At 45.9% G+C, this 17,353-nt stretch overlaps 1 protein-coding gene across 1 annotated transcript in view; it reads left to right on the top strand.

The window, feature by feature from the left end:
- Positions 1-396: 396 nt before the first annotated feature.
- Eddm13 (epididymal protein 13) overlaps positions 397-17,353 on the top strand; it is a 31,505-nt gene continuing 14,548 nt past the window's right edge. Inside the window, exons 1-3 of the mRNA XM_059253525.1 lie at positions 397-530; positions 2,981-3,020; positions 13,563-13,636. Of these exons, the coding sequence (XP_059109508.1) occupies positions 446-530; positions 2,981-3,020; positions 13,563-13,636 (199 nt within the window). The 5' untranslated portion in view covers positions 397-445. The remainder of the gene's footprint in view (positions 531-2,980; positions 3,021-13,562; positions 13,637-17,353) is intronic.

Here is a 17,353-nt window from a genome sequence, read left to right as displayed (position 1 = left end):
ATGTAGGTAAAACACCCACACTGAGCTAGCCAGGCAAACGTTATTTATTAACATACAAATAAAATATCACCACATTTCAGCACAAGTGAAATATCATGGCAGCTGTTAAAAAAAATTAAAATTAAAATGCAAAAGTCACTGTTAGCTACAAATGTCACCAAACAAGATGTTACATTTGGGCCACAGGAAAACGAGCAAGTGGGTACAACATGTAATCGTCATAGAGTGTTGCTTTGAGATAACTATCAGGTGCTAGTGGAGAGGGGCAGTTGCTGGGCCAGCAGCTGGTGGTGTGGGCAAAGGCCTCACCAGCTGACTGCCTCCGTGTAGCTGGAGGGCATGTGTAGGCAGTGAATTTTGCCTTGAGAGCCCAGGAGAGCAGCGAGTGAGCAGAGTCCTCTTGAGCCTCGAAGGAGAAGACCAGGCACCCTGTCCAGGCCCCACTATGTGCAGATTGGAGCCGTTTCTGAAGAGGTCCCTGGTGGTCCTCCTTTTCCTGGGCCTGACAGAGGCCTGCATTCCTCGTGAAGGTAAGGCTTCCATCCTCCCCTCACCTCTTCTCGGTGGCATCTTAGGATGGGGAGGCCACGGAGGCTGGATTCAATAAGCATTTCTGAGGTCTACCACAGGCTTCCTTGCTTTGGGCTTAGGCAGTTCCTTCTCTTTTCCCTAGTGGAGATGGCTGTAAGAGTCCTGGGTTGCCCTTCAAGATACCGGTGGCCTCATGAGTTTCTAGTTTGTGACCTTACCCTTGGAGGTACTAGTGTCTACACCTGGAGATGAGCATACTGTGTGGTTCTCATAAGTGACTTTTTGCCACATGGGAGAGAGACCCACCTGTCTGTGTCGGTCAGCTTCTTGTCCTCTTCTGCTCCTCGTTAGTCACAGACTCTCCTGGACGGCTTTGCGTCACTGCAGAGATAACATTTGTGTAGTGGAGTCACCAGCCCTGTAGCCAGAGTGTAAGGCAGATGCAAGTCCTTTACACGGAGCCCCTGGACTGCTCTGTGTCACTGCAGAGGTAGAATTTGTGTAGTGCCGGGAGTCACCAGCCCTGTAGCCAGAGTGTCAGAGATGCCGGTCCTTTACAGCATAAAGATGCCAAAGGCTACACTGGAAAGACTCAAGCCCTGTCATGAACCGGCGCTGTTTCCTCCACTACCAGATCTACAATGCTTTCCAGTTTTCGTTTGTACTCAGTGCTGGGAATAGAGGTGGGGAGAAGTGGGCATAACTCTGTCTCGATGTGATCCTCATGAGGAGCAGATAGCCACATCCCTACAGTAGGGAGCTGTAGGCAAGACCATTCCTGAAGTGTGACGTTTGAGACGAGACTTCAACAAGAAGCAGGAGCTAGCCAGCTAAAGCGGTTACACGTTATTTCGGGCAGACGGAACCGCGTGTACGAAAAGATGGTGGGCTCGAAGACGCCGAGGGCCTTCGAGGCTCCGAGAATAGTCAGCGTGGCAGAAAGATGGTGGGTAGAATGAGAGCATGGTGGGCGAGGGAAGGTTCGAGCAAGAATAGAGAGAATGTGGGGACCAGAATATACAGGTTATGGGGGTCATATGAGGCGTGTGGTTACTTCTTCCTCCTTCTCTTTCCCCTTCTTTCTTCCCTTTCTTCCTCTTCTATTTCAAAAGTTGAATCTTTCTGTCTGTCATCTATCTATCTATCTATCTATCTATCTATCTATCTATCTATCATCTATCTATCTATCTATCTATCTATCTATCTATCTATCTATCTACCTATCATCTATCTATCTATCACCTATCTATCTATCTACCTACCTACCTATCTACCATCTATCGGTCTGTCTGTCTGTCTGTGCATGTGAAGATCAGAAGGCAGCTTATAGGAGTTGGTTCTCTCCTTCCACCATGCGAATCCCAGGATCGAACCCAGACCATCAGGCTTTGGTGGGGACAGTACCTTTACCTGCTGGGTCATCTCGCCTGCCCTTCTTCTCCTGAGTCATCAGTCTTTTCCTGTCTTTCATGAACTCCAAACATTTAAATGATTCTGGTCGGCTGGTCTCAGAATGTCTCCTAGACTGACTTTCCCTGAGGTTTTCCCATGCTTAGACTGAGGTTATGCATTTGGGGCAAGAAGACACTGCGGCCACAGTGTGTCCTCACTGGGGAGTTATAGCCCAGTGATTGATAACGGTTTGTCTCTAGCCTATGATGTTCTCTTTGATCTCTCGGCTAAGGTTGTTGGAAAACCAGGTTTCTCCACTACCTGTTACTATTTCCTTTCTTGTAATTGATAAATATGTGGGGGGGATACTTAGACTACACATATATACACTTTTTCTTTTCATCTTGGCCAATTAATTCTAGCAGCCACCTGTAGATCTTGCCTTAAGATGGGATTGCTGGCAGTGGTGGCGCACGCCTTTAATTCCAGCACTCGGGAGGCAGAGGCAGGTGGATCCCTGAGTTCAAGGCCAGCCTGGTCTACAAATTGAGTTCCAGGACAGCCAGAACTGCACAGTGAAACCCTGTCTCAAAAAACAAAAACAAAACAAAAAAAGGCAGGGTGGGGGAATTGCTATAGTGTCTACCAAATAGAATATAAAGATTTTCTATTCTCTTTATCCATTCTTTGGGTTTTTTTTTCTTTTTGGTTTTTTGAGACAGGGTTTCTCTGTGGTGGATGATGGATGGTGAGTGGGTGAGTGGATGGCTAGAGGAGTGGGTGGGGAATTGATAAGTGGATAATAGGTGTGGGGGTGGATGGATAAGTAGATGGGTGATAGGCAGACATGCAGAGATGGGTGGGTAGATATGTGGGTGAGTAGATGAGTGAATCTGAGGAACTTTGATAGAAACCGTGTGTATTAGCTAGCCTCCAAAACCATGAGAGTTGTGGTGGTCTTGATCATTGTAGTGCTTTGAGTCTCATGTCTAATTCTCTCCCTGCACCTGCTTCCCGGCCCCATTGGAATCCACATGAATGATGCTTTTGCCTCCAGTCGCAATGGAAGAAAAAAGTAAGAACTGTAGATACCCCATGTTTGTGCTCTCATAGGTGGCTCCTCTCACATTCTGTAGGGTCCGAAAACCCTCTGGGAATTCTGGGGAAGGGCCGAGTGTGCCTTCAATCTGCCGTACAATCTTGGCTTGAGGGTCACAAAACAACTATTAAAAAGTAAGCAGCTGCCAGGCATGCCAGTACCTGTAAAACCAGCACTCAGGAGGTGGAGGCAGAAGAATTGGAAGTTCAAGGTCATCCTCAGCTACACAGTGAGTACAGGGCTAGCCTGTTCTACATGAGACCCTGTTTCAAAAAACTAGGCTGGCTTAGTAGAAAACATCTGGTTCTCACACCTGTAGCTACACCCAATCTGTTATGATGTGTGAATTGGACTGAAGTAAATTAAAATGCCATCTCAAACGGGGAAGGAGTTCGAGTATTGTGCAAACTGTTTCAGCCAGAATTCTCCAGAGAACCAGAAAGAATAGACTAGAGAGAATAAGCAGAACATAACGGAAATGGAAGTAGACTAGAATAAAAGCAGAAATAGAATGAAAATGTAACAGAAGTGGGTTAGTACCAGGTAGTAGTTTAATCTCAGCACTCAGGAGGCAGAGGCAGGTGGATCCCTGTGAGTTCGAAGCCAACCTGGTCCACATAGTGAGGTCCAGCCTTTACATAGGTTCCAGGCATCAAACTCAAGGAAAAGAAAGAAATAGAATAGAACAGGCTAATATAGAATAAACTAGGAAATAGAATATAAAGATAGAATAGAACAGAAACAGAATAGAACAGACTAGGATAACCTATGATAAGAAATAGAATATACAGAATGAAATGGAATATACAGGTGTGAAGGGATTTATTTGGGATATTAGCTCCCTTGATGATGGGGATTGAGAAGGTACACAACAGAACATCCCAAGCTAGAGAACCAGGGAGCTTGGTAGTGTGGCTCAGTCCAAACCTGAAGCCTCAGAAACAGACACCAGTGATATAATTCTCAGTCTAAAGCAAAGGTCCATGGGCTCAGGGAGCTGCTGACCTAAGCCCTGCAGTTCCAAGGAGCAGAACCTACAGTTTTGACATCCAAGTGTAGGAGATGAAGTTGCAAGAGAACAAGGATGCTTCCCCTTCTTCTGCCAGCCTACTGAACAGCACACACATCCACCAAGTACCATCTCCTCCAAAACACACCTGCAGACACTCCGGGGCCACACAATCATCCAAAGCCAAGGCCAAGCCACCGAGGCTTCTGAAGAGGAGGCAGGGCTTGGTGCTACTGACACACCGAGAACCACGGATGCAGTGATGAGATGAAATCATGCTTTTTCAGCCACCGGAGCATCCCTTAATTCACTCAACCATCACACCTTTGAAAAGACCCCAGGGATGAATCAATGGTTCTTGCCAGGCCCTTGAGAATTATTTCTCCATGACACAAGGAACAGGGAAAGGCCTCTGAGACTATGAATACCCAGAGAGCATGAGCCCTTGTCTTTAATCCTATGGCCTGGGAGAATTCCTAGTATTCAGGCAGACCAAATAAACAGAGATTGCAAATATAAGGTAATGCTACTGTTTGGGGCTGAAATTAGAGAGAAGGAACCAATGGGAATTAGGTACTTAGCATGCTTTGAGCATGCCAAACAAGCCATGGCACTGAGTTGCCAAATCCAGGTGGCAGAAGGGTCTGAAGCCCTGCACTGTGCCGTCCATTCTCTGACTCTCTTGGGAGGAGGTCCATATATTTAGTTCCGGACCCAGTGAGGTGGCTCAGTGGGCCAAGGCACTTGCCACCAAGCCTGGTGCTTGAGTTCGACCCCCCAGGACCCACTGTGGAACAAGACCAAGTCCTACAAGTCTTATTGTAGCTGTGTGGTCGCTACACGAGTGTGTGGGTTCACGCGGGTCCATGGAATGAAGACACAGAGGCATCTTAAGAATGAATTTAGCCTATCATGGCTGCAGGGGGGGTCCAGCCTCGAAGGACTGAAGTCCTTTTCCCTTTACCTAGGGCATATTTATTTACTCTTTTTTACAGTTTAGCTAGTTAATTTCTGTACCTTCAAAGCAACCCAAAAGGAGCCCCCAGAGACCAAATGCCAGGTGCAAGGCCTTTGATCCTTGGGGACTCTCTGATCCTTGACTCTCAAACAAGATTCACATAGGGTAATAAGAGAAACAAAAGGTAAGAGAAATAAAAGGTGTAGTTGAACAAAGGAAGGATTAGGGCTAGGTGCTGCTCTCTGGGGCCAAGCCAAGAGCTCAGCAGAAATGCCACCACATCTTCTGCAATTTATTTTATTTTATTCGTTGTTATTACTGTGTGGGGGCACATCTTTTTGGCCTCCGAGGGCAAGAGGTCCACAAGCAGTGCATTTATATACATGCAGGTAAAACACCCATACGCACAAAATAAAAATGGCATAAAATTCTTATTAAAATATGGAGGTTAGGGGCTGGAGAGATGGCCCAGTGGTTAGGAGTGCTGACCGTTCTTCCAGAGGACCCAGGTTTGGTTCCCAGCACCCACAGGGAGGCTCACGCCAACCGTAACTCCAGTTCCAGGGGATCTGATGTCCTTTTCTTATATCTGAGGGCACTACATGAAAGTGGTGCACAGACAGACAGACAGACATGCAGGTAAAACGCTCACATACATAAAAATAAAAGCAAATAAAAATCTCAAGAAACGTAAGAAAACGTAGGGTTAGGGGGCGACTTAGTGGAACTGGTTCTCTCCTTCTACCTTTACAGAGGTTCCGGGTATCGAACTCTAGTCTCCAGGCTTGCAGTGTTTACCCACTGAGCCATCCTGCCAGCCCATTTTCTTTGAAAAAACAAAGTCTCACTGTGTAGTCTAGGCTGGCCTCAAAATTGTGGTAATCCTCCTGCCTCAAACTCCCAAGTGCTGAGATTATAGACATGAACCAGTATGGTTGGCTCAAATATATAAATCATAAAAATATTTTTTTAAATATTTCTTGTAAGAACTAACTATTGATGATCAAATAGAGTTATAAAAAGTGCAAAAAAAAAACCCTGTCTCGGAAAAAAAAGTGCAAAAAAATTGTTTGTGGTTATTTGAATAAATGGATGCAGAGTCTGCTCATATTGAGGGCCAACTACATGAATGTAGTGCTCTATCTATATAGATATGTATCTATTTGTCTCTAGGCATACACATATATATATATGTGTGTAGATATATGTGTATATGCAAATATGTATATATGTAAAGCTAATTTAAAAAACACAAGACTAAAGGAGGTGCTTTAGTCAGTGTTCTGTTGCTGTGAGGAGACACCATGACCACAGCAACTCTTAGAAAGAAAAATGTTTCATTGGGGCTGCCTTACTGTTCAGAGATTTAGTCATTATCATCACGGCAGGGAGCACGGCAGCACCCAGGCAGACATGGCGCTGGAGAGGGAGCTGAGAGTTCTACATCTGAATCAGCAGACAGCATTTGAAACCTCAAAGCCCACCCCCAGTGACACACTTCCTCCGACAAGGCCACACCCACTCCAACAAAGCCACACCTCCTAATAGTGCCGCTCCCTGATGACCAACCATTCAAATCTATAAGCCTATAGGAACCATTCTTATTCAAATTACCACAGAAGGGTTCTGGACACTTTTGGCAGTCAGTGTTACCATCATTTTGACCTTTCTCAAATTATATGCCACAAACTTTATAGAAGGCCCTGGCTGTATAGCAGTGAGCATGTAAGCATTCCATGAAGGAACAAAGAAGTACATGGGGAGACTGAGGTAGTTTGCGTTCGTACTAACCCTACCCTCTTCTTCTACCTCTGTTTCCCATGCTGACTCACTGGCTCCTGGTTCTGACTCCTCTTCCAGTCAAATGTAAGTCACAATCCCTCCAAATATAAACAAGGGTTGGGGTGGGGATTCAGCTCAGGGAGATGACAGAGAGGGGCAAACACCTGACCATCACATTTTGCAGGAGCAGACTCAGAGAACGCTCAACTTGAACATGGCCATTCAGCCTAGATCTGAAGGTTGTGGGGTGGGGATGGGATCCACTTTAAGGTCAGCCATTCTCTTAGATCTTGTAGGAATGGTACGTGGAAGACAGGAAGACTCATTGGTTTCCATGACTACAGCTTGATATTGGTGTCAGTAGGATCAATGAACTGACCCGGTTAAGAGCCTACGTTATCTATATAAACAGGCTGGATTGTGTATTCACTGGTGAGTTTCAGGGCAGACAGGCTCTCTTCTTTACTGAGAAGTAACCATCTCAGCGTCCAGCTGAGAACAGAAGGTGAGGGTTGTTCTGGAGACCATAGTCTGCTAATCTCCTGGAAGTCAAGTGGAACAGGGAGGCTTTAGATTCCTCACATAACGGGTACCCTGGAGTTCTCACTTCTGCAATAAACGTGTCTTCAAAGAGAAGGAGGAACCATAGGTTACATCAAAGCTCCCCATTCTGGTTCCTTACCCTATTGGGGGGAGGGGGATCTTTGGAGTGCACTGAGGGATGATGCACAAAGGATGACTTAACTGATTCCATATTCCTTCTCAACTTTGATTGGACAAATGTTCTCATTGGTCCTGGCTCACCTCCTCCTTCCCAATGCTGTCATGACTACAGTGCTGAAAGGTAAGGTCTCAATTTATTTCCTTCTCCATCCATCTGCTCTAGGTGCCTTTGTCCCACAGAAATAATATCCGCTGACTTTCAACAAGCATTTCCTCTCCCGTGTCCACATCCCAGCTTCTAATCTAGGGACTGAAGAGAACTCGAGTACCTAGAATACCTCCTTTGATAGAATTCCAGCACCACTCTTTTCCCTCCAAAAACTCAGTATTTTTTCCTTGGTCCCTATGTACCTGGTTTGCATCTTGGTGAGAGCAAGATCAAAGCAAACTCAGCCAAGAAAAAAAAGAGTAAAGAAAGAATTATCATCCGCAGCAGACAGGGAGAGACAGTCGTGATTTCCATAGCAGAGTCTTCCTCCGACGCAGGAGTCCATACATAGTCCAATAGGAAAGCACGTAACCGAAGGTGTATTCCCCAATATGCTTAGTCAAAGGTCCCAACTAAAGAAGGGATCACGGAAAACACATTGTGCGGCATGTTTAGCTCAAGGTCATGTTATAAAAGTTATAGATGGCAGCCAGGGACACACCTGAGTACGTCCATTTTAAATCACAAACCTGGTGGGGAAATGCTTCTGAGCATGCTCAGCTTGTGTTTTCAGATGATTGACAGGAACGTCTCTGAGCATGCTCTGTTTGCATCATAAAGACAGTGGACCGAAATCTTTCTGGTATGGTCATCTTTAATCATGACATTTTCTTTTTTGTTTTGTTTTGAGACAGGGTTTCACTATGTAGCCCTGGCTGGCCTGGAGCTCACTATGTAGATCAAACTGGCCTTAAACTCTCAGAGATCCACCTGTCTCTGCCTCCCAAGTGCTGATATTAAAGCCTGCACCACCATATCTGACTAATCACAAATTTTTAACTGAACAGCAACAACGAGAGAGAGAGAGAGAGAGAGAGAGAGAGAGAGAGAGAGAGAGAGAGAGAGAGAACAGTTTGAAGGCCCTAAAAAGGCCTTCCTTGTTAATACAAGCTTCAGAATGGGACAGAAACAAAAGCCATTTGTCCAGAAAGCAAACTTTAGATCTACCCTAGATTTAATTTGGTCAGACACATTCAAACAGAAAAAGTCACATGGGCTGGGAAGACGGCTCCGTGGTTAACGCATCTGCTGAAAGCATTAGGACATGAGTTCAGATCCCCAGAGCCTATAACAAAGCCAATGGGCATGATATCCCAGCTGATATTCCCACCCCAGACATTTGGGATCCCCAGATCAAGCTGGGGTGAGCCTGGGACCTCCTTCTAGAGTCATCAAAGAGCAGCCTTGCCTCTCCCTCCAGCACGGCTGCAGGCCATGGACTGCTGTTCTCAGCTCACTAAGGTCTCTTCCAGTCTGCTGCAAAGGGACTCTTGGGGCTCTCAAAGAGACTCTTAGGGATCTCAAACGGACTCTTGGGGCTCTCAAAGGGACCATTGGGGATCTCAAGGAACCCGAGTCTTCATCTCTGACCATGCATCATGACTCATTGACCTATTATAGATTACACTTTCCAACATGTTCCCAGTCCCCAGCTTCTGATCTTGTTTGTCACTTTCTAATTATGGCTTTGTCTCTACGACCCACCTGGCTCAATGTCCTGCTTGTCATCTGTGATCTTGGCCACCATGTCACCTCTCTCGGTCCTGCTGCCATCAGGAATTGTGGGTAAGCATATGAACACATGGACAATGTCATGGGCTGGGAAGTTCAATGTAAGACTTTGAGCAAGAATCTGTGGGCTGGAAGACAGTAATGGTGCATACCTTTAACCCTAGCACTCAGGACGGAGGTAGAGGCAGGATCTCTGTGAGTTTGAGGCCAGCCTGGTCTATAGAGTGAGTTACAGGACTACCGGCTACATAGACCCTGTCTCAAAAAATTAAAATTGTGGACTGCACGCAAGGTTGTCTTTTGACCTCCAACATCTATCATGGAGTGCACAAACACACACACACACACACTCACACACACACACACACAAACACAAACACAAATACATGCATATTTTTAAAGGAGGTTGACAAGATGGCTCAGGGGATAGAAGTGCCTGCTTCTTGATGACCTGACCTCATCCTAGAAACACATGGTAAAGAAAGAGAACGAACTCCAGCAAGTTATCCTCTGCCCTCCATGCACTCAGTATGGTATGGGCAACTCCTCACTTTTAAAATAAAGAACAGGGCAGGGGCTAGAGAAATGGCTCTGTGGTTAGGAGCACCTACTGCTCTTCCAGAGGATCTGAGTTCAGTTCCCAACAGTCACATCCAGCAGCCCACAACTGCTTATAACTCCAGCTCCAAGGGATCTGTCTCCCTCTTCTGGTCTCTGTGGGCATTGCACTCACATGCACATACCCACACACACATAATTAACACTTTTAAAAATTAAATCTTGGGGGTAAGGGGAATGACAAGATGAATGGCTCCTCAAACAGCATTGGAGGTTGACCTTTGGCCTCACTATGCACACACATGCATCTGCATACACCTGAGCACACACATACACATAGAAAATTGGTAAGATTTTCAGCGTGTGTCATGCTCAGATGGTGGAAACTCAAAGATGGAACTAATTCAGAATGTGTTGGGGTCATGGTCATGTACTGTATGACAACCATATGTTGGGCCAGTGATGAATTGTCTACACTCCAGCAGACTCTAATACCACATATCAATGCCATAACCAAAACCTCAGTTTGAGGAAGTCCATTCCATGATGCTTGCACAATGATGAAATTGCCTTCTGACTTGGTGTGCAGATTGCACTGGAAGCAAATGATGCCTTATATGACTGAGCTGGGACAAGGAATTGAGACTATTTAAGGAAATTCTGAATCAATGGTTCTCAACCTTCCTAAAGCTGAGACCCTTTAATACAATTCCTCACGTCATGGTGACCCCCAACCATAAAATGATTTTCATTGCTACTTTATAACAGTAATTTTGCTACTGTTATGAATCATAATGTAGATACCTGATATGAAGATGGTCTTAGGTGACCCATGTAAAAGCATCATTTGACCCCCAGGTGAGAACCATTGCTCTAAATCATGTTGATGCTAGCTGGTGGGTGGGTTTTTCTTTCTTCATTAGTTAAAGAATGAGAAGACTCTCTGTGAGTTCAAGGCCAGCCTGGTCTACAGAACAAGCTCCAGAACAGCCAGGAAAAGAGCTTGGCACACAGTGAAAGTCCATGGCCGATGTTGTAGATTTATCAGGTAGAGGAGGGACTCTGAGAAGTGCAGCAGCTCTAAGGGGTTTTATTTAGGTTTAGGGTCTCCCACAATTCTCTATCCTGTTTTCTACTGATCTGAAGTTGTCCATATGTGTCCCTTCCACAGCAGGGACTGAGTCTCTGTCTATGTCCACAAATGCAGAAATGCCCAAATGGTTGACTGGCTGGGGTCAGAGTAGATTTCCCAACTTCCTTTGTTTTTGGGGTGTAACAGGTCCAGAGAAATTCACCTCGTGTGAGGGAAAGTGGGCTGCATCCCAGAGAAAGAGAAACTGCTGGGGGTGAAAAGCCACAAAGAAATGGAAACTTATTGCCTATTGTTGGGGGCAAAAAGCTATTAAAAAAAAACTAACTGAACTTAAATGCTCTACGTCCTGCCATCCTAAATGGCCTTGGCCTCAATACCTAGGGCACCACAGCTGCACTTCCCCCAGAGAGCTGGCTGAGTCTGTTGGATTGGGAAAATCCATTCATTGTGGATTTTCTTTCTGTTGCAATTTCTGTGTGTGTTAACAACATTTTGTTTTTCCGTCTCCTTCCTCAGGGCTGATGAGCAGACTGTCCCCGGATGGTAAGTGTGGATCTATGTTGTTAGCCCACAGTCTTTGCTTTTTCTTGTCAATGGGTGATGCATACCTAGTGAGGTTACAGAATGCCTCATGTATCACCCAGTTCCATGCTTTGTTTATTTGGCTTTAAATTTAACTTTTTTTTTTTTTTTGGTTTTTTGAGACAAGTTTTCTCTGCATAGCTTTGGAGCCTGTCCTGGATCTTGCTCTGTAGACCAGGCTGGCCTCGAACTCACAGAGATCCGCCTGGCTCTGCCTCCCAAAGTGCTGGGATTAAAGGTGTGTACCACCACCACCCAGCTTAAATTTAAATTTAAAAAATATTGATATTGAAGGGACACTTGTGTCGAGGTATGCATGGGGAGGTCAGATGAGACCTGGTGGGAGTTGGTTCCATTGTTCCACCATGAGGGTCCTGGGAATAGAACTCAGATCTTCAGACTTGCTAGCAAACACCTTTACAGGCTGACCTATCTTGCTGTCCAAAAAGTGTGTGTTTGGGATGGGGGGGGGGAGTGAGTATGCACACCTGTGCATGCATGCAAAGGCCAAGGGAGGACAATGGGTATCCTGTTCTGTCCCTTCCAGTCTTAGTACTTCCATGAGACAGTCTCTCACTAAACCTGGAGCTCACCATGTTTAGGTTGGCTCAGGCTAGCAAGTGCCTGGGATCCTTCTGTACTGTATCTCCCTGGTATTGGGACGTTAGCCAGTTTTTTATATGGGTGCTAAGGATCAGAACTCAGGTCTTCATGCTTGCACAGCCAGAGCTCTTACCCACCATCTCTCCAGCCCCCTGCCTCTATTTTTGGCCAAATATCAATCTTATGTGGCATTAATAGCTGTAATGGTAGATATTATAATATATATACATAAATGTGTATATATGTATGAACCAGTGGTTCTCAACCTTCCTGATGCTGCGACCCTTTAATACAGTTCCTCATGTTGTGGTGACTCCCAAACATAAAATGATTTCATTGCTAATTCATAACTGTGAATTTGCTGCTGTTATGAATTTTAATATAAATATATCGTACGAAGGATATCTGATATGTGACCCTCCCCCCAAAATGGGTCACAACCCACAGGTTATGATATAGTAGAAGAGTATTCCTTTAACATCTATACAATCAGATTGGAGTTAGAGAAGGTAAGGTCAGAGTCATTGGGGACAAGGTAGCAACTGATCAAAATTCAGCAACAGACCAGCAAAATGGCTCACTGAGCAGTCACTTGCTGCCAAGCATGATGACCTGAGTTCAATCCTCAGGACCTACATGGTGGAAAGAGAAACGTGATTCCTTCGAGATGCCCTCTGATCTCCATATGTGTGCCACAATGCGCGCGTGCACACACACATACACCCCTATTAATTAAAATGAAATGAAGAGATACAACTAACTGTACTATTTCACATCTGTAACTCCAGCACTTAGGAGGCACAAGAGGGTCTTAAGTTCGAGGACAGTCTGGGTTACATAGGGAGTACCAGGCTGTATCTGTTATGTTTCTCATGGCTGTGACAGAATACCCCGAGCTTAGGAAAATAAGGGTTTATCCAGCTTACAGTTTGAGGGGGTAGCATGGTGGGGAAACTGAGGCAGCTGGGTATGTTGCATCCACAGTCAGGAAGCGTAGACTGCAGGCGCTCAGGTCACTTACTCCTTTTCAATCAGCCCATGGGACGACACTGCCCAAAGTTAGAGTGGGTCCTTCCAGCATCAGTTAATTTTGTCTAGAGAATCCCCTACAGACATTCCAGAAAAATAGTCTCCAACGTGATCCTAGGCCCCGTGAAGCAGACAATATAAGACTATCCAAATTCGAGCTGGGATTTGAAATCCTGCCAAGAAAGACCGAGAAAAGAAGTTATTAAGCACCTTATGAGCTAATGGATTTTCAGATCATCTGCAGGGTTTTTTTTCCTCTCTCAGAGGAGAAGATACCATGCTATGCTACTATAGTGTGTGTGTGTGTGTGTGTGTGTGTGTGTATGTGTGTGTGTGTGTGTGTGTGTGTGTGTGTGTGTGCCTGTGCCTGTGCTGCCCAGGACATCTCCAGTTTTAACAGTGACATCTCTCATTCTGGAATCTTTTGTATGAAGGTTGTTTGTTCTATTTCGATTGCCCCTCTCTCCCCTTTTTTGCGAGAAGATCTCCTGTGCAGCCCAAGATGGTCTTGAACCCCCCAGGCTACCTGCCTCGGCTCCTGAGTGATGAGATCACAGGTGTGCACCACCTGAATATGATTCCGTTGTGTATATGTGCAGTGTAGGCAGGTGTGCATGTTAGTGTGTGCATGGGTGTGTATATCCACATACGCTCCTGTGGAGGCCAGAGGTCAATGTTGGCTGTCTTCTGCAGCCACTCTCCACTTGAGTTTTTCTTGAGACGGGCTCTCTTCACTGAACCTGGAGTTCACTTTCTTTTTATTTTTTTTAATATATTTATTTTTAATCTTACGTGTCTGGGTGTTTTGTCGGCATGTATGTCTGTGAACCAAGTGCATGCAGTGCCCACAGGGCCAGAAGAGGGCATCAGATCCCCTGGAGCCGGGAGTTAGAGGCAGTTGTGAGCCACCCTGTGGGTGCCATGAATGGAACTTCTGTCTCGTAAAAGCAGCCAGTGTTCTTAACTGCTGAGCCGCCTTTTCCAAGCTTCCCTGGCTTTTTGTGTTGAGGACATGAAGTGGGTCACACAGCTAGGAGATGAATGAACTAAGATTTGAACACAAGTCCTGTTTGTTCAGCAACACCTCCCGGGCTCTCAGATGGAGTCGAGGATGTTAAGATTGCTCGCGTGTCTTTTCATCATCCAGCTATAATTTTGTCTCTCGGCCCCATTTACAGCTGAGTTCTTTCCAGGCAGAGCCATTCCCATGCTCTTCCCCACGTCTGGGATAATTTTTTCCTTTCCCTTCCAAGGTGTTTTTTTTTTTTTTCACTCAGCTAACCCCTGCTCATCTTTCAGGTTTCAGACAAAACATCATATCCTCCTCCAAGACGCCTCCCCTGGTAACCACTGCAGGTCAGCAACCACCATCCCTTTATAAGTTCCCACCGTGTCCTGCAGGTTGACCAGAACACTACTCACACCTCTGTCCCACTTCACAAGGCTTTTGGTCCCCTTCCTCTGCGAGTTCCTGGAAATCCATGGATATTGTTCGCTGGGGTAGATATTGTCTCACCCAGATCTCGCTCAGGCCCAGGATACTGCAGGTGCTCCGTGAATGTTTCTTAGGAGAAAGAGTGGTTGCGGACTTGAGCCCTGTCTTACCCTGTAAATTGAGACAGTGGTGTTGTCTGTCTTCTGATAGCGTTCCCATCTCTGGTCTCTGACTGGTCGGGGATGCCATTTGGTGGCAAAACTATTAATCTCTCTCTCTCTCTCTCTCTTCTTCTTCTTCTTCTTCTTCTTCTTCCCCCATACCCACCTTCACTCCCACCCCTCCCTCTCTCCCCATCTCTCTGCACCCCCCGTTGAACATGGCTACATTCATTCTTCCTTACAGACAGGACAGAAGAAGAAAGTAAGTACTTTGAAAATTTATGACCCTCACCTCCCCGCCCCTGACCCCATATCGCCAGGGATTGAACTCAGAACTCATGTATGCTGGAGTGGTGCTTTACCACTGAACCACACCCCCAGGTCCTCACTGGGGGATTCTAGACAAGTGCTGTACTGATGATGAGCTATACCCCGGAAGCACTTTTTACATCTATTTTCAAACAAGTTCTCACTAAGCTGCCCAAGATAGCTGTGACTTCAATTCTGTCTCAAAATAAAAAATAAAAACAGAGAATAGCTCAGTGGTAGAGTCCCTGACTAGAATTCCCCAGTGAGGGGCTATGGGTGTGGCTCAGTGGTAGAGTGCTCTGCTAGCATGCACAAGGCCCGATATTGAGTCTCCAGTACCACAACAAAAAAGTTTGCTAGAGCAAGTAATTCACAAGTTAGACAGAGAAAAACCAGAAGTAGTTTGGGGAACACTGTCCAGACAGGACAGTGGGGCTGAAGGACAGGGGACAGAGGGATGATAATGCAGATAGGATGATGGCTAGGTCACAGCAATTCCGTTGATTTAGTTGGTCCAGCCCATTGCCAAGTCCGTGAATGTACAAAGTAAGTATGCTGGATGTTTCTGATTGGCTGAGCCAAATTCATCTTTTCTCTAGTCTTGGGCAGCTTTAGTTTCCCTGACTGAAATGCCCGAGGCTAGAAGTGTTTCAAGTTTCAAACAGTTTCAGAATTGTGACCATTGACACGGACTCTCCCTGCTCAGCATCTCTCACCCTATACCCCCAAATCCGGTCCATACAGCTCCTAAAACCAAAGCTGGATGTGGTGGCTCTCACTTGTAATTCCAGGGCTTGGGAGGCCAAGGCGGGAGGATTGGCTGGATTCCACCCTGCACAATGAGTTGGTAGGTAGATCAAAGGATAGCCTGGGTCTATGGACTGAGAAGACCCTATCTCAAAAATTAAAAACAAATGGAGGAGGGAAAGATGACTCAGTGGTTAACAGGATTTTCTGCTCTCCCAGAATACTCAAGTTAGGGTTCCAGCACCCACCTAAGACAGCTTCCCATTGCCTGTGACTCTGGCTGGCCTCTCAGGGCATGCATACGGCATCTGCTAACACAGACATACATACGTAAATAAAAGTAAAATAAGCCTTAAAAATAATAAAAAACAAATCAAAGGGAAACTATTTGAGCATCACATTGGCACTCAAAAAGCTTGTCACTGGAGCATTTTGGATTGGGGTGTTCAGCCTGTGCAGGCGTTGATGGGAAATAGCTCAGGTTAGACTTGATAATGCCCACAGATGAGGTAAGGCTGAGGCCAGAGGAGAATGGTAAGGCTGCTTGGGGATCCTGCAGACCTGGTCTGCTCTCTGAGTTTGTTCAACAGAACACAGGAATACTCCCAGAATACTCCCAACACTCTTAAAATATTTTACCAGGAAAAAAAAAATGGGAGGTACCAGGGGCAGAGGTACTAATATTCATTCTATTCTCTTTCCCTTTCTTTTCCACACTGACCACTTGATTCTTCTTCCAATCCGCCCTCCAGTGAAAAGTAAGTTATTTTTCCTTTTACAGTTAATGTCCTTTGGTGTTTGATGGAATAGTCTTAAATAGCCCAGGCTAGCTTCAAACTCCATATATAACCAAAGACGACCTCAAACTCTTGATCCTGTCTCAGCCTCCTGCCTAGAATCCCCCAGGGAGGGCCTGGGGGAGTGGCTCAGTGGTAGAGCTCCTGCCTAGAATCCCCCAGTGAGGGGCTGGGGGTGTGGCTCAGTGGTAGAGCCCCTGCCTACAATCCCCCAGTGAGGGGCTGGGGTCATGGCTCAGCAGTGGAGCCATATACAGGTATATACATATACAGTGCTGGCGTTATAGGTATATACCACCACGCCTAGCACAAGAAATAATTTTTATAGTTTTCCCCTTCCAGTGGGTAACTTGGGTGTTTCCAGATACTTGGAAGGAGGGGGAACAAGAAAGGAGGGAGCCAGGCATGGTGGTACATGCCTATGATCCCAGCCCGCTGGAGACTGAGGCAGGAGGGTTAGCTGCTCAAGGCTAGCTTCAATGACATATTGAGTTTGAGGTTAGCCTGGGCTATATGAGGTTCCATCTCCCCCCGCAAAAAAAAAATAGGAAGAAGAGAAGGGGAGAGGAAAGAGAGGGGAAGGGAGGAGAAGGGAGAGGAAAGAGAAGAGAAAGTTGGTTTTTGTTGTTATTTGTTTTTTTTTTTTTTTTTTTTTTTTTTGCTTTTTGGGTTTTTTTTTGGAGGGGAGGCGTTTCAAGACAGGGCTTCTCTGTAGACCAGACCGGTCTTGAGCTCAGGGATCCCCCTGCCTCTGCTGGAATTAAAGGCGTGTGCCACCACCGCCCACCCTGCAAGCAAGCTGTTTTCAGAGCTACCTGTGGAGGA

The sequence above is a fragment of the Peromyscus eremicus genome, chromosome 1 (genome assembly GCF_949786415.1).
Source record: "Peromyscus eremicus chromosome 1, PerEre_H2_v1, whole genome shotgun sequence".
NCBI classification, from domain to species: domain Eukaryota; kingdom Metazoa; phylum Chordata; class Mammalia; order Rodentia; family Cricetidae; genus Peromyscus; species Peromyscus eremicus.
The sequence above is the reverse complement of the archived record's forward strand: the minus strand, read 5'-3'. Positions and strand labels throughout refer to the sequence as shown.